The sequence below is a fragment of the Falco peregrinus genome, chromosome 3 (genome assembly GCF_023634155.1).
Source record: "Falco peregrinus isolate bFalPer1 chromosome 3, bFalPer1.pri, whole genome shotgun sequence".
NCBI lineage: Eukaryota > Metazoa > Chordata > Aves > Falconiformes > Falconidae > Falco > Falco peregrinus.
The window spans coordinates 55,046,263-55,074,248 of NC_073723.1; the positions used below are offsets into that span (position 1 = coordinate 55,046,263).

At 39.3% G+C, this 27,986-nt stretch overlaps 1 protein-coding gene across 1 annotated transcript in view; it reads left to right on the forward strand.

Moving 5' to 3' along the window:
• The window catches only part of CDH2 (cadherin 2), a 119,839-nt gene extending 102,740 nt beyond the window's left edge, over positions 1–17,099 (forward strand). The window contains 2 exon segments of the mRNA XM_055799987.1: positions 7,576–7,740; positions 15,685–17,099. Of these exon segments, the coding sequence (XP_055655962.1) occupies positions 7,576–7,740; positions 15,685–15,891 (372 nt within the window). The 3' untranslated portion in view covers positions 15,892–17,099.
• Positions 17,100–27,986: the final 10,887 nt, after the last annotated feature.

The window sequence follows — 27,986 nt, forward strand, 5'->3', positions numbered from 1 at the left end:
TTGAATGATTCATAGTCTTCCTCTAGCCTGGCTAGAGGTCACTGGTACACAGGGTCATGTGTTCTCCACAGCAGTTGAGGAAAAAAGCTTTTAATACCTTAAGCCAGAGAGGTTCTTGGGCTGCAATCAGCCTGCTCTCCACTGAAGAGCATTGTCAACACCAGGTATGTTCTGGACTTTTTTCACCCAAACTTCTGTTTCTCAGAAATGTGGGCTGAAATACTGGCTTTGAAAGCTGTACAGTACTCCTGTCATTCAGGTAAAAACATTTTTTCCTGGCATTGGGAAACATCACTGTACTAGTAGAAGTTGGGAACAAGGAGGGAAGGAGAGGAGGTAGAGATATTCCAGATAGAAAGTCTGGGATTTTTCTTGGAATTTTGTTTAATATTTTCTAGTTTTAGCAGTTGAGCTACCTGACTTAGCAGGAGCTGGGCAGTGAGATGCTCTGAGTCAGCATCAATCCACAAAGTCAGCGGACTGGTTTGGCTGCTGGTTTGGGGAGGTGGGAAGTGTTGTGGGTTTTTTTTCTTTCGCTTTTGTTTTTGTTTTTGTTTTTTTTTTAATTGCATCTGAATCTTTAACCCAACAATTGGGGTAGGAGGTGGGGGATACTAGAGTTTCTATATTCTGAAATAATGTGCCTAGTTTAGGGACAAATTACTAAGCTGGTAGTGACTGTCTTTTTTATTAATGGACTGCATGATCTAGAGCTTGCAGTGTTTTAGCAGACGGGAGGTTTAGATACAGATTACAAATATTCTCCCCTGACACAATGTGCTCTCCACTTGTAACACTATTGTCAGTTCTAAATACTGAAACCTCATGTTAGCTGAGTGTTAAAGCACTTAGGGCATGTCTGCGGCATAGTTCACACACATAGCAGCTCACAGCCCATAAGCATCACTAATTCATTTTCATCGTGTATCTCCGGCCATTCGTGTGATTTACATTGAGGCCGTGGGTGCTTGACTGGGATACGTGCAGCATATGTCAGCCTGATAATGGTGATACATTTTTTTCCCTTTAATTGCTTTTGTATACATCTCATTGCACAAGATGATCCTCTCATCTCTTTTGAGCCCATTTCTTTAGTATTTTCTGAACTGTAGTGGTACTTACTCATGCAGGTTGTCCTGTTGAAGCAAGTTGCTCGAGCATGTGGGTGGTATGCTCTGAAAGTCTTGCAGATCAGCTGGTTTGAACCTATATTTTAATCTAGCCCTCAGATCTTTTCAGCACAAGAGTTTCCAACACAATGATTTTACAATTATTCAAGTAGTTTTCCTCCTAAGGATTCTGTGTCTTCCTTCCTACATCAGCTTTTCTTACAAGTCTACTCAGATGGTAGTCAGTAGCTTTCTTTTTGTCATGTTTTATTACATCTTTATATAGAGAAAGAAAATAGTAGCATTTATTTTAAAGGCGATAACAGCATTAAAAAGAAATACATAATGGTTTATTTTTATGTGTGCAGGATCTAAATTCTAAACAGAAATTGCTCCTTTGTAGAAAAGGTAGCTTTGTTCCAGCATTTGTATGTCATTGATAAAAACAAATTGAGTAATCCTTTGGATTTTTTGTCTGGTTTGTTGGGTTTTTTCCTTATTGTCGTAACTTCCAGTAAGCCTACATTTTAAGATTATATTGTTCTTCTGTGCTGGGTCTTGTCACAACCTCTGTTGTAAACATGACAGTGTTCCTTACCTACTTGTTGAACTTCTTCATAAATCCATTTGATTATGTTTTATTTTCACCACCCTATCTGTGAGTGTTATTCATATCATTTACTCACACTTTCTAACCTTTATTTTGCATTGCTTTAACACTGGAACATGTTTTATGTTGAGGAATTTTAATGACAATGAATGAAGTAACTGTTGCTAAGATAACCCTAGAAATATACAATAGTATAATTAGAAGGTGGTTATTTTGGGGATTGTTTTGCTTACTAAGACATTAACTTCATTTTTTTTAATGAGTGACTCATGCAGTCCTCCCATGAAGAATTACTGTCATTCCTTGGTGAATCTTTATCTCATCATATGAAAAGTAACGTTTCCATAATTCCATTACAAAATTGTTTTGTGTTTTATTTTATCCTATCTAGAACCTACGCCTGTAACTGTGTTTTATCAGCAGCTGGAGTTTAACTTTCACCTTTTTGTTATTAAAAAAGATAAGCTAGCTTCTTGGTTATCTTAAAAATTATTAACTTGTAATACTCCAGATGCATCTATAATAAAAACAAATGGGAAAAGCAATATGGCAGAAAGTAATCAAAAAGTGAGTCGCAAATAAAGAGCAACTGTTAGCACAGGCATTTTAACTAGCCTCCCACCTGCAGCGTACATCTAGTCAGTTCTCTGTGCTTTGCTTTTTCTGGAGTCCCATTATTTCAGCAGACATAAGATTTAGGGCAGGTTGGAGAATTTTGCAGAACTCAGGCAATATTTTATGTGCAAATTTCTCTTAATTTTTTAGGGTGATGCTTGATGGGTTTAGAGGTAGAATGGTGAGCTATAGCAGGATTGGTTTTCACTTCCTTTTTCTTTGTTTTTAAAAGACCTTGGCAGATGGGAACATTAGCCGTATAAAATATTTCTTCCCTTGCTTCCCCATCCCATTTCTGTATTGGAGTAGACAGTAACTGCCTTTGGAACACAAAGGCAAAGCAGAACATGTGTTTTATCCATAGGTACTTCAAGTCATAGTTTGCTCTATTCTCTTAAGCCAGCAATAACGTTGGGGTTACTTTGAGGCATCATCCTGTAAAAGGGGTGAATGAAATGCAAACTTCTGCCAATGTTGCTTTACATGCACTTAGACCACTGCAGCTGATTTTGTTCAGTGAATGACGCTTGCAGTTCTCACCATCAAATTAAGTGATCTGGTGACAATTAAATTGATTATTTCTTGCATGGGGGTAGATCTGAACTTTCATTTTTCTTTGCAGAGGCTGCAGCCTTTGAAAGTAAGAAACAGGTGTAGTGTTCTTGTTGTATTAGCCATGTGTCCAGGCCTGTATTCATACATAGCCAAACCTTTTGCTCTGTACAAGGTAAAAAAACAAGTCATCCCTGAAAGTGTATTAACAGTCTCATGAATTGCCAGGAAATAAACTGAGACAACACAGAAGCCAGTTTCGTAGATTATTAATGACTATGTCAGTCAGGTTGCATGTACTAGGATGTATCACTGTTAGTGTTAGGGAAAACTTCTTAGTAGCAGAAAGCTCAATTTAGATGTAATATATTCCAGTATTTTCTGAGTTTTCCTGTTTGGAGAAGAGTCAGTCCCATCTATGCATAACAATTTATAGTTCTAGTAAGTTGTGGTTTCATGCTGTTGTTCACAGTTTCTTTATAATGTTCCAGTATGCATTCCTATAAAGCAGGTACTGTAAAAAAATTTTTGCAGACAACTTAAGTAACTCTTCTAATATGTAAACAAAACCAGAACCACTAACCCAGAAGGGAAAAAAGTTAGCTTTATAAAACAAAAAGCTTCTGAGAAACTCTGTTTCCTAGCCTATCCTCTCATGGGTTTTTTTCAGGGATTGTTGAATCTGGTAACTGTCAGTCAGAAAGCAAGGTATTTTTTTTAAAAAAAATCTCTCCTACTGCTGTAAGTGATGACTGCTGTATGAGGAATTACTGCTCGTGTGCTGTTAAATGAATAGCTGCCTTGCACAAAAGGAAGTTGTTCAAAGGGAGGAAATTTTGAAGGCTGCATTATCTTGTTTCTCTGTAAATCAGTGATTATTGGGGAATATAAAATGGCCTTTTCTTCTATTCTGGATGTTTCTTCTATTCAAGTTGAGCTACTTGGACTGTGCTTCAAACTACTGTGTAAATGTTCCTTAAGTAGTGTTTCACTGGGTTTTGGATCCTTCTGCCTGCACATCTGGTAAGGTGGTTAATTTATAGGGCTTGGCTAGCTGGTTTTGACATTTAGCACTGTCTCTCTGGGATGTCACGTTTCCAGAATGTGAGGTGGGAGCTAGTGATGGAGTAATTCTTTGCTTAAAGCTCTCTAGAACTAAGTGAATAGCTAATGAGGTCAGTGTTTGTAATCAGCTTGGCGGGGAGGGGGTTGGTGGGGTTTTGCATGGGTTTTGTGAGATTGTTTAGTTTCACAAGATGCAGCTTCTGATAAAATGCCCTTTTAGCACATTGTGATTCTGTTTTGTTTCTTAAAACAAAAGCAAATCAAAACCTTAAGTTCTTCTGCTTCAATACAGTTGTCAGGGGGGTTTCAGCAAGAGCAAATAGATCACTGTTTGCCAGAGATGCTAACCAAGGAGACAAAAGTGCTGCTTGTTATATCAAGAGAATTTTACTGATAAAGTTGCCATTTCTTCAGCCAGTTAACTAAAAGGTAGCAGTATAGTCTCATCCAGTGATAGCAGATCCCTTTATAAACAGGGGGAAATATAAGGAATGGTTCAGCTTGTTTCACTTGGATCTCTTTCGTAGAATGGGAGGTTTCAGTTTCCCTGTTGACTGTAGACTTGGATGATCAGACTAGTCTAAATTTCTGGTTTCAAAAGGCCTGAGTTTTTGCTAGGTGCAGAATGGGAGCAAATTAACATGTTTTAGTGACCTTCCAGTAGAAAAAAACTAATACTAGATTCCTCCCTTCCATCAACAATCTAAGCTTGTCCAGAAGTTTGAGGAAAAAAACTCAAACAAGCCCTCTGTTTAGATTTGTTTAAATCCAAACTGAAGGAAGAGAAAGAGGTATTTGTTCTAAAATTGCTAGAGTTCAGGCTAAAAAACATAAATACCTCCAACAAATCGGCTACCCTATGAATTAGATGTTCACAGCCTTTGCTCAAGTACATTTCTAATGCAGGGCCTAGTCCTCTTCCTCGTTAGGCCCTCACCTGATTGTAATTATGAACAGGTTATATGCAAAAAGATTGGAGCAAAGACAAGACATTGTTGACTTGTGGTCCTGAAATTAGGGGTAAAAATAGTGACCCAGAATGTTGCTCAAAGCTGTCTGTCCCAACCTACCTCAGCATATCTTCCTCTCTCTGATGTGCCAGTTTTCCATTTAGCTGTCACGTAGGCAGTTAACTATCTTAACAAACTCTGCTTGAGACTAACTTTAAGAGTCTGTTCAGGAGCTTTAGTAATACATGAAAAGTTTTCCCATTTTTCTAGCTGTGAATGCAGTATTGAGTGAAGAGATGGAATTTCAAGAGCCCTAAAAAGCTTACGCCCTGGCTCTTGAAAACATTTTTCGTTCTTCTCTGCAATAATTGGGTAGAGTTGACTTTAGACAGAATGTTGAAACAGCTTGAGTCGTTGCATGATGCTGTGTTTGTATGGCACAAAGCCAGTTTGGGGAGGTGGTGGATGACTTGCCATACCTGACCGATGTACAGTTAGTATTGATTTTAATGATACAAGAGGTTTGAGAGTCTGTGGTAATAAGGACAATGGATCTTCTCTTCCTGTCCAGACACTAATAGACCTGCAAAATAATTTCCTCTGGTAGAAGACTACATGGCAGTGTCATAAGTTACCCTAGAAAAGAAAACCGAAGTGGGAGTCCATGTAACAACACATTCTGATGTTGCCTTGTGGCTGGCAGTATTTGCTGTCTTTTTTGCTGTAGAGCCTGGAGATGTCTCAAAGTATACATACACACAAGAGGATGCCCTTAGATGTGAAGATGCTAGACTGACTTGATTCATGTTGCATTTCTGTATGACCTCTAATCAGCAAAAAAATTGTATGGTTATGTGAGTGGCTGAAAAAAGGTTTTACCTTTTATAAAACAGAAATAACCAGAGAGGCTCTCCTGGTTTTAATACATGGTTATTTAACCATACGTGTTTGAATTCCTCCATAATGAAATGCTTAGTGTTAAAAAACTTAGTATTTTTCATTTCCCCCTGTTGCTGTTTTCTACCTTGATCTTTTGGGTGGATATGAAAAGTACTCGTGTTACATATTTATAAATGCTAAAAAGTACATTCTTCTCTGTTTGATAGGATTTTCTGATAGTATATCTCTAAACTGCTTTGATTTATTTAATGTAATAAAAAGGGAAAGGATAAAAAGTTCTCTTCTGTTTACTTTTCTCATGCTTCATGGAGATCGCTTATTATTCTGTTTGGTACATGAAGAACCGAAGGGTAGAAGTTACAGCTCAGCCCCAAGGAACTTGTAATCTAATTAAAGCATATGAAACTGCATTCTCAGATCTCAGTGGAGCTGTTCCACCTTTTTTGACTATATATTTGTATGCAGTCAGCTGAGGACCTGAGTGACGAATTAGAAGGTGTAGTGGATTTGATAGTTAGTTACAATTCTCCCAAAAGACTACCTTCACTGTTGTCAACAGACCTCTCTTCCTGGTGAAAAGTGTGGGTTTGGGGTCACAGTAGGTCATACTCTCAAAAAGGACCTACATCCCATTAGATGACAGCAGAAATAAATGCTTGCATCCCTTCCTGTAGGAGTCAGTAAGGAACAAATGAAAATGTAATTGTCTGCACAGATGACTTCCAGCAAGTTGAGATTATAAATAAGATTTTTCCCGAAACAACACTGTTGAAAAATAGAGATTGATGATAAAGGAGCTTATTTAGGATGCTTCTTTAACTGCTTGGACTATTTGTGGAGTGGGGTATCTGGCATACAGTAGAGTTGGCACGAGCCCCAGTTCGTGAATGGCTTTAGTTTAAGCCTTTAAACCCAGTTCTTTGTTCTGCATTTTTACCAGTGCCTTGTGCAAAGGCATCCTAGAGCACGACTACCTTCTAGACATGACAAGAGTGAGGTGAATGACAATGCTGAAATGCATCACACTGTGCAAATAGTTTTCAGGCCTATCTATCTTAAATGCATAAACATTCATCTAATTACAATTTTTATATACATACATACTGCTTATTAGAATTCATAGTGCTATGCTAGCTTCAGCAGCCTGCCAGAGTTTGGAACTGCAGCATCAAGTACTTAATGAACAGATCCACAAGTAATCTCTAGAAAGTGCTTAGAATTAAGGCCAAATCTGAGGAGCTTTGTACTTCTTATGACATTTTTTCCCCTTTGGCTTTCATATTATATAGAAGCCACATGAAATCAGCAAGGAGTCTTAAATTCATTCTTTGAAGGTATTATAAAATGCTGCAGAGCAGTGCATTTGCCTCTTTCTCAGAGTAAGAATGCCTGGCATTTATTTGCTTAGAAAAATAAGAGTTGGATTTGGCATCTTTGCTCTATGCAGTAAATCATCATTACTAGGCAAAGTGTTTAGTCTCTTAATAGTACTACTCAAATCCTTGCTTCTCAATGGAAAACTTATGAGAAGCTTTACAAATCTGATGGAATAGAATCAAAACGGTAGATTCAGGGAGTGTAAATCAAATAACGTCCTGTTGGTATGCAAATAACAAAGTTATTGACTTATTCTCAGTAAGCATTACAGTAGTAAAAATAGGACTTCTGGTGAAATGATACTTTGCATTTTCTCTTTTTTTCCTCCTCATCTTTCCCCCTGACAGATATTGTTTGAAATTCTGCTAACGTACTGTCTTTGTTTCATATTTTGCAGGATTATGATTTGAGCCAGCTCCAGCAGCCTGACACTGTGGAGCCAGATGCCATCAAACCTGTTGGAATCAGACGTCTTGATGAAAGGCCAATCCATGCAGAACCTCAGTATCCAGTCAGATCAGCTGCTCCTCATCCTGGGGACATTGGAGACTTCATTAATGAGGTAAAGGAGAGAAAAAGAGTTTCCTCCTAAGATCTGATAAGCATTTATGTTTTCTTTATTGTACTCTGCATGAAGAGCTGTTCTGTTTGAACTTAATAACTTTTAGAAACTTACTTAGACAATATTGTCTTGCTAGATAGAAGTAAATATGTTCTTTTAAAGTGCAGACAAATTTAATTAACTCATTCAAACAGAAAGGGAAGTTATATCAATTAACTTCTGTATGTTTGTATTAATTCCATCCATAATATGTTATCTATCAGCTGCAACCACATTATCTCGAAGCAGGTTTATTCTATAGATTCTAAGTAATAAATAGACCAACAAAATTGTAGTTTAGCCTAAATTAATTTATTAATTTACAGTAATTTAATAATGGAAGAAATTAATTTTCATTTTTCTCATACATTACCCTTTGAATCCTGATAATAGTGGAAATTGAGTACCTTTAATAAGACCAGAAGAATTGCATCAAATACGATTAGTGAGCAGGGCAGCTAAATTAAATGTTACGTAAGTGGGTTTAATACTTGTCATAGAGCTTTAAAAGTCTTTGCATTCTCTTTGATTCTTCGATTTAATAAAGATAAATGTAAGTAAGATTCAGACTATACCAAGTTGCTCACAGTTCTGAAAAAAATGCTCCTACAAATATTTCTTTCATTATTCCTATCACTGGTCAGTCTTAAATCGTTGGGTTTGTGGTACTTAAGATAGAATGTGTTTCTTGTGCTTGCTTATTATAGGTAAACAAATGCTAACCCAGAAGTTACCACTTAAACTATGTTCTGTAGATGAATAGTAGTAAATTATTTTCTCCTATCTTCCTTGGCAACTAGAGCTGGAGAAGTATTGCAGAGCATTGCAGAACTGTTCTTGCAAACGTATTTATTCTTGTTTGCTTTAAAGAACAGTCAGGCTAATATACTAAAGTCTTCTGTGCTGGTAAGCTGCAAAAAATTGAGTTTGCTCCTTTTAAGGTATACAGCAATACAATTTTTTAAAAAATCTATGGGAGATGACTGGCAGGAAATATGCATAAGACAATGTATTTTAAGAGGCTTCAGGTTCGGGGAAGATCTGTATCAGAAAGAGCTGTCTCAACAAAGGATTTTTGTGTGCCTTGTGCTTCTAAATATTACAATTATAATGAGCTTCTGGAAGCAGCAGAGACAGGGGTGCACACAGGAACTTCCTTATGCTTCCTCATCTTCTTCCAAACAATCAAAGTTTCCCATCCTATTCTCATGCAGCTGTGACCAGACACTACCCACCTAGCAGGCAGTTGGGAAGAACCCGTAATCCTCAATACCCTGATTTTTCTTGTCCTCAAAGCAGCTATCAAGCTCTCACAGAGCCAAGACAAACAATCAGTGTGATTCTGGAAAGCCAAAAAGAGGCCAGAGTTTGTCCAGCCTTCTACAGTTTTTACATTACTTAGCAAGCTGTTCTTGCAATACTGTTTTTCAGTAGGTTAATACTCTTTTATAGTGTCAATGTGTACACGTGGAGCTGTAGAACCAGTACATGCTGTCTTGATTTAACCCAATATGTTTGTATTGCAGCATGGACAAGCATAAAGTGATTTTCTTACTGCTGTCTATTGTGTTAGATCAGTATCTCCCTTCATGCTTCCCCTTGCTGTCAACCAAAAGAGAAAGCTACTCCTAGTTATTCTTACACAGTAAAATAATGTCAATAATGTCATTGCCTCTAAAATAAACCTTGGAAATATATATGAAATTATAGAAAACATGGCAATTTTCTTGTCTGCAAGTTAGCTCAAAATTAATTATAATTGAAAGGAACTGTATGAGGTAGTTTCTGTGTTTCAAGCATTATATATTTAGCTTCTTTTTTTCATAAGGTATTTCTTTCTTAGGATTTCACAGCAATGTATCATTTTATTATGGGGCATTCCACCTAACCATCCTTCTAGCATACGGTAGCCACCCAAAGGTTGTTCATGCTCTTGTCTGTTTTGTCAGAAGTCTGAGCAAAGCGGAGATTTTATTTCTGCAGAACAGTTTCATTTTAATTTGTATTTTATGTTAAAATTTCCCATGGCAAATGTGATTTTAAAAAGTCTATTGAGTGAAAAAAAAATAATCAGTCTTTCACAGTAGTACTCACTATTAGAGTTAAATTTCAAAATTATCTGCGTCTATAGAGCGTAAACATTCAGGCCACGCAGGTTTCCCGACTTTCTTCAGAGAATTCCACGTGCAGTCCTGGCAAGATTATACCCAAACAAATTGGTCTCTTAGTTTTACTTTTGGAGTAAATGGAAGTAATATCTTGAATAAAACCCATACCAGACATTTCTTAGGGGAGTTAATATAGAAGATATGCTGAGCTGTGAAAACAACACAGCAAGGTAAGAAAGGGCAAAGCTCATATCCCTCTGCATCCAGCTTCAACGTTATTATGTGTAACTTTCCCGTGGGTAGCCCTAATCCAAACCTCCTGGAAAACTAGCCAAGTCGCTAGCTGAGTAGGAAGAAGGCTGTCTTTTAGTTATCAGTACCTCGGTAGCAAAGTCTGCATTATCCCATTGGCTTGAAAAGATGCAACACTTTTGGAGATCAGTCTGGTCTTCTGGAGGACTTGGCCCTATTTCTAGAGATGCTGAATAGCATGATCCTTTGGGATGCTGGCCCCTGTGCAGGGATTAATTTAGTCTGTTGAATGCTTACCAGCACGTCGGACACACAGCTAGTGTTCAGATTAGCCTCTGAATTACTTAAACTTTTGAAAAAAAAAGAACTACAGGTCACTGATTTCAGATATTGGAGGATTTAGCTACCATTGCCAAGTAAGCATGGGGTGTTTTTTTCTTCTTTTATTACAGAGATGTAGAAACAGAAAGTAAAAATGACCTAGTGGGTCATTTTGTTTCTTTCCTTTTGGCAGGACTGTTTTTTCTGGTATATTATTTTCTAGCTGTCATCCTTTGTATTAAATCTACTTAACTCAATGAGACATATATGAGTATTTTGCAATGTTCAAATGACTTCTAAATTGAAAAACAGGTTACAAGTACGATAAAAACTTCAAGTACCTTTACAACACTTACAAAGTTAAGATAACATACAGAGCTATGAACTTTTTAAAATAAGAAGGTTCCAGAGGTGCGTTACAATCAAAATATGTTTTGCAGGCATAAGCTAAATGACCTCGGGGACTTTCTTGTTTTGTCTGTTTCAATGGATAGATGAATCTCTAATTTAAGGGGGGAAGGGAAAAAACTCCTTTTCTTCCAGTCCAGTGTACAAACAAGTCAGTGAAATAAGTCATGTGTTATTAAGAATCCTCTGTAGACCTTGTTTTCCATTTTGAGCCTTTTAAAACATAACTGCAGAGTGTGGAGCATAATTAACACTTAGAATAGTTACGATTTGCAAGACAGTCTAAATTAGGCCTGTTTGAAGTAACTTAGTTAATCCTGTTTTCAAGAACCACCTGTGCTTTCCCTGGAAATCTTAAACGAATCATATTGTGGTGGAGAGTTTGTGGCTAAGAATATATTTCTAATCAATAGAGGACATAGCCTGAGGTAAACTAAATTTAAATTACAAACTAAAGGTCTCATCCCATGAGGACATGGAGGACCCTCAGTTCATTCCTAGTTAATGGTTATTGATACAGTGCATCTCAAAGCAGAATAGTCTCTTGATGTCTTCTGTTTTCTCTTGTCAAGTAAAAAACTGGTTCCAGATTAAACCAATTTTTTATATTTCCCTATAGGGCTCAGTTCTTCCTTTCCTTCTCATCAAAAGTCTGCCAAATTTGATATAGTAGGATTCATGAAAATAAAAGCATCAGATTTTGTAATGTTTCATGTTAGTTCAAGATTGAGGGTTTTGCTTTCCCTTAATTGGAGACCAATTGAGAATGCTGCACATACTAGGGAAAGTATAACAAGGTTACCACTGTTCCTCAGTCACAGAATTAGAGAACGGTCAGGGTTGAAAGGGACCTCTGGAGATTATCTAGTCCAACCCCCTGCTAAAGCAGGTTGCACAGAGTCCTGTCCAGGCGGGTTTTGAGTATCTCCAGAGAAGGAGACTCCACAATTTCCCTGGGCAGCCTGTTCCAGTGCTTTGTCACCCTCAAAGTAAAGAAGTTCTTCCTCATATTCAGGGTGGAACATCTTATGTTTCAGTTTCTTCCCATTGCCCCATGTCCTCTCGCTGGGCACCACTGAAAAGAGCCTGCCCCATCTTCCTGACATTTGCCCTTTGAGATACTTGTAGACTTCGATGAGATCTTCTCTCAGCCTTCTCCAGGCTAAACAGCCCCAGCTCTCTCAGCCTTTCCTCATAAGGGAGATGCTCCAGTCTCCTAATCATCTTCATAGCCCTCCACTGGACACTCTCCAGTAGTTCCTTTTCTTTCCTGAACTGGGGAGCCCAGCACCGGACACAGCACTGCATATGCAGCCTCACCAGGGCAGAGCAGAGGGGGAGGACAGCCTCCCTCCACCTGCTGGCCACACTCCTCCTGATGCACCCCAGGATCCCATTCTTGGCCACCAGGGCACACTGATGGCTCATGGCCAGCGTGCTGTCCACCAGGACTCCCAGGTCCTTCTCCACAGAGCTGCCTCCCAGCAGGTCACCCCCAGCCTGTACTGGTGCATGGGGTTGTTCCTCCCCAGGTGCAGGACCTCACACTTGCCTTTGTGGAGTTTCATGAGGTTCCTCTCTGCCCAACTCTCCAGCCTGTCCAGGCCTCGCTGAATGGCAGCGCAGCCTCCTGGGGTATCAGCTACTCGCCAGTACAGTGCCAGTCAAGGCACTGTATTTTCTCTTCTTCTGCCCCTTATCTCCTCCTGAGCTGCCACAATATACATAAAAAAGGAAGAGGAAAAAAGTGAAATTGCTACTTCAGTCTGTCCTGGGTCTCAAGCTGGCCTTTGTGTTGCGATGGCTCTTCTACGACTGCTTGTTGTACATTGGTGATACAGCAAGTGCAAGGAAATATGACTTAGTTCACCAACTCCCAGCAGGATCACCTGGTCTGCATGCCCCAGCAATTCTGTTATTGAATAAGGTTCTCTGTCTAGTAAAAACATTCAGTTTTCAGATCAGGAAACTGTAAACCAAATAACTCATAACAACCCTTCTGATATTCTTGCACACATCTGGGAAAAACTTGAGAGATCTCTTCAGAAGCAGTTGACAATACCGTGGCAGCAAGATCAGGGGAAACAGTTCTTGGCAGCCACTTGTTGCCTTTTCATGTGTGGCAGTAGCAGGTTGTGATACCACCCGCTGAAAGGGATGACATAATAATCAGAAAAGGTAGCAATACTGAAACCAAAGGGAGCTTCGTTAGCCAATTTCACTGCCAAAGTCGACATCCAGTAACCCCAGCTTCAGACATGTTGTAGAACCCAACAGCAAAGTGGAGCAGTGCACTTGGTAGATTCAGAGGATATGCTTAGCAGAGGGAAACTGAAAAAATTCTAGTATTTCTTTGTCATTTTAGTATGTAATTTGCCACACAAATAGAGCAGAACACTTGGTTGTCATTTGAGGAGTTAAGAGACTAAGTTCAGTCATTATACTGTGAAGCTGAGGAATTTTTAACCGGAAGGTAGGTGCAAATGTCAGTGTAACTTGGGCTGTGCAGTTGAATCAATACCTTCATAACATGGCCCGTAGCTATGTTCTCTGAATGAAATGGATTACACAGTAAGCACAACCTTTGTAACAGTGAATTTGTTAGTGAGATGCTATCTTGTAAGTCAGTAGCTCAAAACCAGTTTTCTTTTTAAATGTTATCATGATACCAGCAGCAAATTGAAAAAAATAAAACTTCTCCTTTGGAAAAAAAAGATAGAAAGAGGCTGCCTGCCACCTTGCTGTGGATAGCTGATAGGTATCAGAATTTCTGCAGTGATGTAGGAAAATGTTTTGTTCACTGATTTTTAATAAATTAGTATCCCATGTTTTGCTGGCTGTTACTAGGCAGAATTGCAGGGAAATAGCATTTCTTCCCCAGGCTGGCTTTCTAGATGACTTTTACATCCTGTTACCTGGGATTCATACCTCAGCACTCCTTAAGCTCAAGTGGTATTTATTCTCCTTCCTTGTCACCTCTGTTCAAAAAGCATGGGTGTCTGTCACCCCAAGCAGGCTTAAGGGAAGATGTCAGTTACTGGCCAAGAACTCAAGTTATATTTCTGCTTCAGCAGCAGAAATTGAGAGAAAGCCTTAGAACAATTTCTAGGTTTGAAGCTGGATAAGGGAAGTCTTGTAACACTTGCTGTTGTCTTTTTGGAATCTCAGATCTTTTGTGCTTATTATGGTCATCAGGATGGAAAATGGTAAAGAGAAAGATAACAAGCATCACCAATTATTCTTATCAGATAATTCAAAATTGCACTTTTAATGCAGGCTATTAATAACCTGCTTGATGATGTTGTACTACACGAAACAATCATTTAAGTCCAAAATGTGTTCTTGATTAGAGATCATTGGTTTGGTAAGTACAGTTTGCACACATTGATCATTTTAGATAGGTAGTAAAGACCCAGGATTCTCTTCTACCTTATCAATACCATATGCTTTAATTCGTGAGTTTAGCTATATACGTATTTCTAGAAGAAAAATTGACATCTGTTTGCATTGTGTCACTTTTAGACTTAACACAATGGAGAGTAAAAAACCAGAATATGTTAAATAATTTGAAGGAAGCACACTCAATTCTCCAAATAATTGGCAGTATAATAAAGCCATTCTTTAAATAAATAAACATTAAAAATAAAATCAGCACAAATAGCACTGGTTAAAATTATTAGTGAGCAATTTAGAATCTTAGCTCAGCCTTATAGAATTCTGGAAGATATATTATCCCTTGTCAGTGGCTGCCAAAGTAGATCCTATTCGAAGTGGAAGCTCTTGAAAAAGCATTGCTAATCCCGCAAAGTTGAAAAATCCAAAGCACAAGAGGGCTTTTTAACTTCAGGCTTCAGCCTCTTATATTCAACTTGTAAATCTTCCCAGGATAAGCACAGAGCAATTGTCTTGTATTCTAAAATTTAACTTACTTCTTTAGGTTTGGACCTGTGTGAGGAAACAAGGAGAGAAGAGACTTTTCTCTGGAAGAAATGTGGTTCTCTCCCTACTTTCAATTTGTGTTGGTTTTAGCATGGATTATTCAGCTCTAGAGAGCAGAAATTTAAAATTGCTGGAGAAACACAACATTTTCAAATGGTGTGTTCTTAACTTGGATCCTTTGAAATGAAGAAACAAAATGGTTATAATCTTGTATTTAGCTTTGATGTCATTGTGTGTGTTTTTCTGAAGAGCAAGTGGAATCTTATGGGTGGTTATAGCAAGGCACATAAGACTTAAGCCAACATATTGTATCTTTTTCTCACTAGCAGCCTACAGAGAGAGGTACATGAATTTTACAGGACTAACTAAATATGGGTTTTGGCACATGCAGATGGACTGCAGGGCAGCGATGTCAGTGGATATGTTAATGGCCACGTGAGATGGCTGTTAAAGTGAATCTTTGCAAACATGCCTATTTCTCCTGCCCCATCTGTCTGTTTAACCAGTCCCATATTGCTCATGCCGCAAGTTGTGAGCTGTGTGGCTCTGAAACTGTGTATTTATTAGCCTCGGTCCTCGTGCCGTGCTGTTCTCTTGAGGTTTTGTTAGAGCTCTGTTTGCAAGTACATTCAGAATGTCCAGTGCTGTAATGCTGGAAATGTGACCATTCTAAGAGGCATTTGTGGGTATGTCTTACTGTGAAATAAGTTCTTGCCGGAGTTACATAAATACAGATCTCGTTTTGAATTGAAACGCAGAAGAACTTGGTTTTCTCAAGTGGTGATTAATAGATAACTGCACTGTGATATTCCAGTTATGTTTTGTCTTTCTTTCAGATACAGAACTATCTTTTTTCCCCTCCCTCTCCTTCTTGCAGGGACTTAAAGCAGCTGACAATGACCCTACAGCCCCACCATACGACTCCCTCTTAGTCTTTGACTATGAAGGAAGCGGCTCCACTGCTGGATCCTTGAGCTCTCTTAACTCCTCAAGTAGTGGTGGTGAGCAAGACTATGACTACCTAAATGACTGGGGCCCACGTTTCAAGAAACTTGCCGATATGTACGGTGGAGGTGATGACTGAACTTCAACGTGAACTTTGGTTTGGGACAAGTACAAACATTTCAACTGATATTCCCCAAAAGCATACAGAAGCTAGGCTTTAACTTTGTAGTCTACTAGCACAAGTGCTTGCTGAAGGCTTTGGCTTAGGCTGCAAACCAATTTGGGCTCCGTGGAATATCAGTGATCCAATGCTGTTTGGAGAAAAATAGTGAGCTCAGTTACACTTGAATTTTACAGTACAGAAGCACTGGGATTTTATGTGCCTTTTTGTACCTTTTTCAGATCGGAATTAGTTTTATGTTTAAGGCTTTAATGGTACTGATTTATGAAATTATGCATTAAAGAGACGAAATATGTTGGGGTGGGGAGGAGTAAGGTGAAACACAATATGCTTCAACATGCTTTTGTTACATCACATTGCTTTTATTAAAATAAGGAAATTAAAAATAAACAAAAAAAAATCCTCGTGGAACAATTTTATTATCTGGGAGAGAAGACCATGAGGTGGAAAAATGTACATTACTTCTAGTTTTAGATGTTAGGGGATTTTTTTCACTAAAATTCTAAAACTTATGCAGCTGGTTGCAAATAAAGGGAGTTTTCATATCACCAGTTTGTAGCAGAATTGATTTTTTTTTTCTTATGCTAGAATGTTAGACACATTTTGGTCTTAATCCATGTACACTTTTTTTCTTCTTTTTTAATTTCTAGTATTTTTTTCCCACTTCACTGTAAAAAATGGTATGTGTACATAATGTTTTATTGGCATAGTCTGTGGAGAAGTGCAGAAACTTCAGAACACGTGTATGTATTATTTGGACTATGGATTCAGGTTTTTGCATGTTTATATCTTTTGTTATGGATAAAGTATTTACAAAACAGGTTGCAAACAAGTGACATTGATTCAATTGTTGAACTGTAGTTAGAGTACTCAGTATTTTTTTTATTTTTATTTTTATTATTTTTTTTGTTTGGGGAGGGAGAAAAGTTCTTAGCACAAAAGTTTTACATAATTTGTACCAAAAAAAAGGGGGGGAGGGGAGTTGGCCTGATACTGGTGGCACGAGTAAATATACAGTATGTTTTGGGGGCGGGGAGGGAAGGGGGAAGGAGCTTTCAAACTGGAGAGACTTCTGAGAACAGCTTTGCCTCTGTATTGTGTACCAGAATATGAATGATACACCTCTGACCCCAACGTTCTGAATAAAATGCTAATTTTGGATCTGGTGCTTGGTTTGGCTTTTTTTCTCCTACCTGGGCAGCCCTGACTATAGTAAATAAGAAGTACAGGAAGTACGTTTGAGCTTGTGAAAGTTATGTGGACTTCTTTAGCATTCCGTATGGCTGGACTGCGTATAGAAGAAAGGTTGGCACAAAGTTGGAAGGCAAGTTCCCAGGTAAAAGCAGAATGATTGGTGCCATTTCTGGGAATTCAGAATTTTCAGAATTCACATTGATGACTAGCTCTTTGGTTTAATGTACATTATCTAAATAACAGAGCTTGCATCATTTTTGGCTCATTTCTAGACTGACAGTTTAATGATTGTGTGATTATGCTGCAAGTTGCATAAATAGCATAAATTGCAGATCGTGGCAGTCATCCGCCACCTGGACTTTCTTACGCTGAAGTAAAGACAAGCCCCTGCTAAGTTCAGTGTGCATCAAGTCATGTCCTTCAAGGAGATGCTTACGGTCATGGAGCTTTATCAAAACAGCCCATTAGATTAGTCAGTACTAAACATGTTTCTATCCTGTCGCAATGGTTTAGTTGCAAACAAAGCCAACAGTAGGTGCAGCGGTTCTGCCTTCTTTCACTTGCAACAATCTGTTCAGGTTCACTGTCTACATTTACACTCATTACGGACCTAACTGTGAACAGTGTGAAGCTCAAACTCAGCAGAAACGCTGCAGTTCCGCAGTCTGTTGAGAGAATTGGAGCAGCGGGCGGGCTCTGGGACTGGCGGGACAGCCTTCTGCGCTAAGAAGGCTGGGTGAGCAGGGCGTTGGTCTGTGGGTGATGCTCTTCAGCGTGGTGCCGCATCAGTGCTTCCTCAGCACTTGAAACTGTGATTTGCATAATTTGACTGTGACTTCCAGAGGTAAACCCTGAAACCTGAGCTGGGGGGCATTAAGCACTGCGCGTGAGTTATCTCCTCTTTACTGCACTTGTCATGGGCATGTCTCCTTTCTTCCTCTTGTGCCCGATGAAAGCTGAGAGGTAGCAATCCTCTCAGATTGGGGTGTAGCATTTCAGCATCTGGATATCTGGCTATTATTTATCTTGTGCATTCATAATTATAGCTTGATGCTGTAACAAAGCCTTGATTTTTCAGTAATGTGTCAAAAAGATCAATGACCTTCTTTAAGCTATTTCCATATTCAATTAGCAGTGTCTGGAAAAAAGAGAGCAGGACATAATGAAAATCTGGCTGTGTGTAGTTAAGTAAGGAAAACTTAAAAGGGCAGGATTTAAACTGTAAATGCATGTTAAATAGGCAAAAGGCTACTTTTAGCACATTGATTTCCCTTCCTCTGTTATTTATGAAAAAAATATTTTAAGCATAATAATTCTATTATTGTTACTTGGAACCAAAAACTGGAAATGCTAGATGAATTTTATTTAATTGACATTTAATGTTAAAAGATACAGGGAGGAAAGATCTGTGAAAGATTTCCAGTTTTGTCTAGTGCTTTTTTTTTTTTTTTTTTTTTTTTTTTTGGTAGAATGGAGTAGAGCTCCTCTTTCATGAGCACTCCGCTCTTTCGCACAGCAACGGGAGCTTTATCTTCATCAAGCAAATATTCCAGCTCTATCTACAGCTGCTTTAAAATTGTAGCAATGGTTCTAAAGCCTAGTGTTAGGTCAGCATTAGGTCTATTGAACAGAGCAAAGGGTAAATCAGTTTTATGCATCTCAAATGCTTTTCCAAGAAAAAAAGGTTTTTTAACTGATCATCTTTCATCAAGTGTCAGGTTGGGTTTTAGTGTAGAAATGTGCAACCAGGTTTTGTACCCATGATGCATAAATCCCCATCAGAGGACTGCATGAAGAGGAAGAGGATGGTTGAACTTTAGACCCTACAGTTGTCTTGGGAAATTCTGGCAGCCTGTATTGGAAATGGGATTTGGCAGTGGTATATATCTATGTCTTGTAGACGCTGTATCCAGGGGAAGTTACTTACAAGAAGACCTTAGGAACTTCCCCATCTCAGCCTTCCTACAATTTGTGTCTTCTTTCAATGATAATCCTTCACAGCTTATGTCCTTCCGAACTTTAGGGGCAAAAAAAGATGGAAAAGGGTTATCTGGGGGAATAAACATCTTGAATGGATACATGAGGCCTTACATGTGGATGGATCTAGCTCACTGTGTTTCCTCCGGGATTGCCAAGTACTGGTGAAGGATGTTAATACTCATCCCAGAACAGTCTAAAACATACTTGCGCTCCCTCCAAATAGTTGAACCCCAAGTGACATTTGCGTTCTCACCTGGTGATTTTACTGGTGGTGACGTGCTCTTGCCTGTGCTGTAGCACTGTTACAGCCTGGCTACAAAGCTCATTGTGATCTTTCTGAATACAAAACCCTCACGTAAATCAGTTTGATAGGGCAGACAATGAGCACCGATTTCTTCCCCTTACTCTTAAGTTATTTTGTCTTGCTTGACTCTGCTATGTAAAATGTTTATAAATGCATGTAAATTTTAAATGGAAGATGTTTGTGTCTGTATTGCACTGGTTTGCAGACAGGAGCTGTTTCTCAGTTGTGAACAAAAATATTTTAGACAGCCAATTATTTTCTTCTGGTGCCAAAGCAGCAAAGTCACTGTAATGCCAGAAGCCACATGAAGTCTGCTTCTTGGGAGTTCTCTTTCTTGGTGCGTAGTATTTTTTGGAATCCTACCAAATTCCTCACTCTGGAGAACATTTGTATCTACGCTGCCATGGTCCCGCTCACATTAACACACAAGGGAAAATGTCTTCTGACAGGTGATGGGACACATGTCCCCAGAAGGGTGTCTCAGACCTGTCTGTAGTCAGTCAAGATGCCTCAGGTAAGCCACTGCCAATTCTTACCTTGCACAACTGCTCCCACCTTCTTAAGGAGCCTTCCTTCCAGCAGAAGTAGCATGGTTTTGGCAGATTTACCTTTCTGGATCAGGAATGTGAAAGCAAAACCCCAGCTTTTGCCTCAGTCAATATTAATTATTCAAATAAAATGCAGAAAAGTCACTCAAATGTCTTAATACCTAATCTACAATGGTTATTTCATACACAGTTTTCCTCATTCAGCCAGGGATTATCTGTATGATGTCCTTACTTTTTCAGTTTCCTTTACATTTCTTGATACAAGCTTTACTTTTTACTGTAGGCAAGGATCTTTCGTAGGAGTTTCTCTAAAGCATAGGATAGGTGCCCTTTACTTAATATATGTCACAGGAATGGTGAAAATTTGTCCCCTTAGTTACAAAGCCCAGCTGGGAAATAGAAGAGGAGAGGAATGGCTAAGGAAAAAAGCCTGAGTGCTTCCCATAGGGACTCAAGGTAACTTCCACCATATGGATAGGGAAGGAACATCCTATTTGTTAGGGACCTTTTGGTCAATGCAAGGCACTCTCCAGCCATCCTGCTGCTTCTGTACTGGCCAAACACCTTTTTTGGTGTGATGGAGAACTTGGAGATGCTGCTTCTCTGGAGCTCCCGGTGTCGTGGTGGTGCCTGCCCTGCTGGGGTGCGTTCCACTGCCGAGTTTTCCCAATTTTCCCCTCAGTTTACCGAATCTCCTATCCCAAATCAAGGTCTACATACTCTTCAATTTACAGCCTCAAAGAATCAAGGTCTCAGTCTTCTTTTGGTTTGATTGTTTTGCTGTATACTTGAGGATGTATTCTCAGCATAACAATAGCTGGAAGACTCGTCTTCCTTTGCAGAGTTTGGTGTGCCATACAGTATTTCCCTCCTGCAACTTCTGTGGATTTCTAGAACATCTAAAAATGCAGAAATTACTAGTAATACAGTAGCTACTTATAATCAGATTTCATATCTGTATGTTCTCTTGATTTTTCTGCCTCTTGATTCTTCTGTCATGGAAGGGTTTATTGCTGATGGGGTGAAGCTGCAGCTGCAGTAGCGCTCTCAGAAAGATCAATCAGGGTGAGGTGGTGGACATGCGCACTCTGAAGTGCTTTCCGTGTAGCTCTGGCAGTAGAGGATGCATCTAGGTGTGTGTATTGAACTGTTGGCACTCAGAAGATTTAAGCATAGTTGCAGATCTCTTGCCTCTCTTTCCTGAGCACAGAAAAGCCACCCACATATGACCACTGGGATGCAAAACCTAGAGCTTGCAGGCATCCACATGTCTCATCTCCCTCCTCCCCAGCGTTTGCTTATCACCTTTACAATTAGCCACTACCTGGACAAGATGTTCATTATTTTCTCATTGTTTCCATCTTTCTTCTCCTCCCCTCACCTGGAGAGAGACTAATTTTTAGAAAGTGTTCAGGACCTTTTGGGAATGCTCTCTGTTGCTGCTGCTGCTGCGTTTCCCACCTAGTATAGATTTTTAAAACCCTTTTGGTTTGCATTAACAAATACTACTTTCCTAGTTCTCTTTGCAAGCCTGAGAGCATGTTTCTGGTTTCCCCTTCCCTATTTTCAGTTTCTGTAACCGGCTTTTGTGCTGTAGTTTTCAGAGCTTTGCTCAATCTCCTGTAACTGAACTAAACGGTCAACCTCTTCTTCCTTGAAGTGGCTGATTTTTTTTTCTACTTCTCATGAGGAACATTCCTCTTGCCTTTGTATTTTCCTGTGTGGCAACCAGAAAAAAAAAAAAAAAAAAAAAACCACCATCAGATTTTGCATCTTTCACAATGGCTTATATTTATTACTACTTCTTAAAATATATTTCTTTTGAGAGGTGTTTTTTGGTTTTGTTTTTCATGTTTTGTAACACTAATGCATTTGTAAACCTCACGGTGGTATGCATTTATATAATTTCATGAAACCACCTTCAGGTGGTTCACCCCCTCCCAAAAAGCCTAAATACTAGTTCTGAAAGCAACATATCTCAATCTGGGTATGAATAATGAATAGTAGCATTGTGCAAATTAATTTTATACTCCTGCTTCTGAAGATAAAATTTGTTGGTATGGTAAGGGTATATATAGACAGATCTGTGGGCCCACCCATTCTGTGCTCCATGTTACAGAAGTTTGATTATTACATTACATTTGTTATCTTCAGTACTACAGGGCAAGCTTATAAAACCCCAGCTGTCTCTGTGCTCCATAAATCAAAAGTAATGGCCAGATAATCAAAATTATGTTCCAATTCCAGAACATTCATTACTGGTGGCATTGTATAAAGCAGATATAAAAACAAGCAGACTTTTTGTGCTAGGATGATTAGAGGGAATTACACTAAAAACGTAGAACCATTACTGGTATGTTTTGACTTGAAGTTAATAACGAGCAGTTTGCTCAGCAAGGTTATTTTAAGATAAAATGAGAAATAAACAAAATGAATCTTTTAGCCTGACTGAGTCAGGAAGCAATATTCACTGCCCTATCTTTCTGAGAACAGATTTTTCCTCATTTGGGCAGAATGAAGGCAACCAAGAAAAATTACCAAAAAAAGCAAAACCAACCCTTAAAGCTCCTCATGGAATGGGAGAGGCAACTTCAAAGACCTGCTCTGCTGTCGTGTCTCATAACAGAAGAATTTCAAGCTTTTGCCGAGTTTTTTGATCTTCCCATTTTTTGTGTAGCAAGAATTCACACTGACTGGAGCCCGAATAATCTGCCTGCAGAGCATCTAAATCCAAGCTCTAACTTTGAGTTAGTTGCTTTGGTGTTTCCTGTTGTTCTCTGTTGGTATGATTAATTAAATATTTGCTGTTCCTGAGAAAAGACTTTAAAGCCTAAACTACTGTTTGGGATGTAAAAAGCCCAAGTCCGTGCTCAGGAACAGGGAACCGTGCCTTAATAGTTTATCTGCTGAGTAGATGCCATTATTTTGAAAACAGCTGCTTGAGTTTTACCGTGAAAATCTCTAGAAAGCTCTAGATCTTATCCTGAAGGAAACAGATCACAAATCTTTTGCATTTACTGACAAAATAAATTGTATTCTGGACATTCCCACTCAGCCTGCAGCTCTTTGAAGGCAAGATTCAAATGGCAATGAAGTTTTCATATGGGATGAAGACCTCAAAGAAACATATTGAGTGTAAGCCTTCAGGCTTGTCCTTCAGAGGCTGGAAGGCAATCCTTATTGATGAATAGCAGTCCTTCCAGTCAAGTTCTTGTGAAAAATTTTGCCACTGTGAAATACAGTAGTGTCAACATGTCTGCTGGAGTAATGTATTACAGAACATAACTGAGAGTGGCAGAATACAACCCTTCAAAAGTGGGTTCAGATATAAAGCTCCTGAGTCAATGGAGATGCTCCAGTTGTGGATGCCCTCAGAGAAGCGTTCAGCTCAGAGGAAACATTTACGTCTGTAATATTCCTGCAGCCAAACATGATAGGTAAACAACCTTGAATAACCAGTGATGCAAGCATGTATACATTTGTTTCAGAAAACAGAGACTGACACAACAATTCCAAGTTGCTATCAATTGTTGACTTATTTTTGAAAAATGTCCTTTAATGACTTTATGTTTATTACAACTCACTGTATTCACTGAGGCGCTATTTTTGCTGAACTCTGGACCATGCTGTGTTGCCAGGTAACCCTGTTTAAATGAGCTTTTACAGAAACTTATTTCAGAACTAAGTATTTGGAAGAGAATTTTGATGGCAATTTTGTTAGTTGATGGTCTTAAAGACCATCAGACACTCGGACCTTTAGCCGCTGTCACAGGAATATTGTATCAGCTGCCATTCTAGAGGAGAAGGAAAAGATGGTACCATGAAATTAGATTTCAACACTGCTCCAGTCATACATACAGTAGAAAAAAGTAGAAAAAAGCATATAGTAAAGTGCTGGGTCAGGAGCTATATGCTGCATAAGTATTTATTCTAGGTCTGTGGGCCACAGCCCCTGATCATTCAATACACCTGCACAGTGATGGTGATTTTAGAAGGACAGGGTTCATATTCAGTGTCAAATAAAATATCAGGCTTCCCTGAAGATCATCACAAGATTATTTGTCCTTCCAACTCACTTGATTATGTCCTACTTATCATAGAAACATAGAATGGTGTACGTTGGAAAGGTCCTTAAAGATCATCTAGTTCCAAGCCCCCTGCCATGGGCAGAGACACCTTCCACTAGACCAGGCTGCTCAAAGCCACGTCCAACCTGACCCTGAACACTTCCAGGGATGGGGCATCCACTGCTTCTCTGGGCAACCTGTTTCTGTGTCCCACCACCCTAACATATTGCACCTCGCCCTTATGCATACGTGCGCATCTTATTCCAGGGGAGATTTTCTCCACCACTTGAAAATCCTTGCGAGTCTTAAAAGTGCTATTTTTTGTTACTTGAATATAACACTGTGTCAACCCTCACAAAAGAACATGTTTGTGAATGTCCATTTAATAAAGAATACAATGAAATTAGAGTAGAAAGGGCAGATTATAATAGTACACCTTAACAACAGTATATAAATTTGCCCATTTCAGACAATTAAAGAGGTGTTTCACGACAGCATCATCTTGTTGTGACCTTTTTTTTAATTCTAATAATGCAATAAAATGGGTATAATTTTGGAACTAGAGAAGTAGGGATGGAATGGGCACTTATTCTGTGGTTATGAAGACCTGGGACTTGGGACCCCCCTCAGTGAAAATTAAATTGCTAATGCCAACTCATCTCTGGCAGACAGCACCTCACATTGATTTTGTACATAATTCAGCACAACTGACAGCCTTTTCAGGACAAGCTGGAGACTGATATGTTATGGAGGCTAAATTGTTTCTCCCTTCTGGAAAAGAGGGTCCCTTGAGGCCACAATTTATGTTTAATGGTGTGACAGCTGGAACTGTGAAGAAGTGGGACTATGTTATGGCTGATGTGAAGATACTCCCAGTGCAGTGGTGGCATAGTAAAATACTGCCTCTGCTGAAATTGTTATTGTTATAAGGTATTCAAAACATCATTTTTCTCCCTCTGTCTTGCCCCAGACTGTAGTAAAAGAAATCAGAGTACCTTACCCAAGTTTAGTTTTGCATGTGCGATAGGCTGGCAGGCCAGCCACAGTAAGCCGAATCAGCAGAAAAGAAAAGCTGATGGGAAAACAGTGCAGCTTCCTTGCTGATGCTTTTCTGCTTTTGTCTCTGGCTGAATTGCTCAGACAAATGGACAGCTGTGGGATAAACCTGGGCATAAGACTGAAATGTGTCCGTTTTCTTTAACTGTCCAGGTCCGAGCTTCCACCAGTGACTCCTGGATTGTTATGGTGGGATCTCTCCAGGGTGACAGCAAATGCACAAGTGCTTCTCATGATGTAGCTGCTAATCCCCACCCTTGTTCATATCACAGGACCTTGCGTATTGGCCTCACACTTACCCTCCACAAGGGATTCTTGTACAGTGCCAGGGGCAGGCAAATGTGAAATAAGACTAAGGGTGCATTTTTTTTTCTTCATCTTTTCATAGAAAATCTTTTTACTCCAAGAAGCACCACCTCTGCCAAACAGCCATTGCACAGTTCTCATCGTGGTGCCCTAGTTTTGGTGATGCAGATGACCAGTCTCTGACCACCACACACCTCGTGCAGGGTCAGAACCAGAGGAGAATAAACCTCTGTTTCTGAGCTGGATGGCCCCAGAATTCCCACATTGCTGGAGAGGTCTGTTACTTCGAAGTGCTAGCAAAAATATCTCTGCTGTTTGGAAACAATAGTAGCTGAAACCCATTGTTCTATCTTTTCTTTTTTTTTTTTTTTTTGCTTATGCAAGTTAGTGATGAACACAGTCTGTATTTGTTGATGGTATGCAAAATTCAGTACATGTAAGTAGCTATTCTTGCAGTGTAATCAGATAATTAGATGTTTTGTCACTGTCTTGCACTGTTTAGTATATTTGGATGACAATATGGCAGCTCTTTCCAGCAAACTTTACAGGCTGCTTGTTGCAAGCTGCAAGTTAACTTTAATTGGGTGTCCTGAGATTTACTACAAGGAAGGTAATAACCTCAATACAATAGCAAGAAGCTACTTCTTTTCACTTTTGTGTGCTGTAAATAAAGGTTAATTCTCCAACAGACTTACTCATTCTTCAGTGATCAGGTTTACCAAAAGGGGTATAACCTGATCCCATAATTTCTGCAGACTCTAATATGCAAACACATCAGCGATCCAAGTGGCATTGTGAATGAATGAGTATATGGGAGTGGGGGCTGACAAAGGAGAGCTACAGTTTGAAATAACAACATGAATTTTATCGAAACAGCAATGAGTTGTTTGCCCTTTTATTTAGCCTTTACGATAGTAAATAGAAAATATTTGGCTTGCCAGTCAGACCTAGAGATGGGGAGGAGGAAAAAAGCAGCCCAAAACCTCAGTGTAATTTTGAGTCAAATGATGTTTGGATCAAGCTCAATGCAATTTATTTTTATATACTGTCCTCCATACAGAGTATTACAAAGCGGTTAACAGGGAGAGTCAATCATCAGAAGCTAAAGGGAAAAGGAAGGTTTTAAAAGCAAGAATAATTCGGTAGCTGGGAGGAATCATGGTGGGTTTTTTTTTATTATTGGAGTTCTGAGAGAAATGAAAAAATCTGTGTAGAACACTATTTTTTCTGTCTTTTGGTAGGCAAATACTCTATTGAGTTGTGTTAGAAAATGGCACATTCTTTTTAATGACATTACCTCTGAATGGCTCATGTTGTCAGAGGCATGTCAGTGTCATCCAGCCTCAGATCTGTTCCAGTTCATCTCTGAACAGTAGCCACATGGACTTCTTGCCATAATTAGGAAACAGTATTGTTGCGATAGAGCTTCATAAATTACAAGGTTTTTTACATTTTGTTTGGGTTTTTATTATTATTATTATTATTATTAAACCCTGGTAATCTCAAAATATAATCAACTTGGACTGTTTTGAGGTTGAGTTAAAAAAGATTAGAACAGAATGCTGTGATAGTATTCTGGTTATACGGATGTGAACCGGTGGGGCGATATACACACATACCCACACACGTATGTAATGTACTCTATGTAATATTTCATATATTGGGGCAGATTCCCCAATCTCTTGTTTCAGTTTTGCATAACTACTGAAACCATTCAGGTTAGGCTAATTTACACTAGCTGAGAATTTTATTTATTTCCTTTGCTTTACATTTACAGGTATCAACCGATACCAATTGAGTTCTGAGTGTGTGGTTTTAGTGATGAGATGTAGAAGGCCCATCATGGTAACCAAGTCCAGTCCCAGAATGATGGCTACCCATGGAGTCAGCATTCCCAAGGCTGATTGTCCCTCCAGACTCTCCTGGGCACCCCAATGCGTAAAGTGCCTTCCAGACCTTCAGAACACTCCAGGCAAAACAGAATTTTTACCTGATGGCTCTTTAGCTGAGAATGTCCCTTCCTGAAAGAGCAAAGTAATCCCTAGTGCACTTTATTATGTTCACTGAGAGGGTCTTTGTCTTACACTGACAGCTCAGCCTGGAAGATACCTCAAGAAACAAGAGGAAAACAGAAAATGGATGTGAATCCTTGAATCCTTTTTTTTTTTCTTCCCCTTGCACTGGGAATAGCCCCAGAGCTTCCAAGCAGCACAGTAGTGGACCATAACTCTCAGCTTAAAAGCTTAACCAAGCCAATCATTTGTTGCTGGTCACATTCTTCTAATTCTTCCAACAGTTGTGTGTATGAAGTGTTCTGACAAAGAATCTGATGCATGAGTGTCAGCCTGGCAGGGAGATGGGGTCCTACCAGAGCCTGGAAGCTGTTCAGCCACTTTCAGGAAGGGAAAAGAGGTGTGAAGTAGTAGGGATCAATTACAGCCCCACTGTAAACAGAGAAAAGGAAAGGGAAGAGATGTAAAGCTATACACACTGATGAGTGTACGGCAAGGCAGGATGCTGCCTCTTAGACAGCACTTGCCAGGAGAGGAAGCAGCCCTCCTCCACACTGTGCCCTGGTGAGCTGCTTTATTTCAGCGT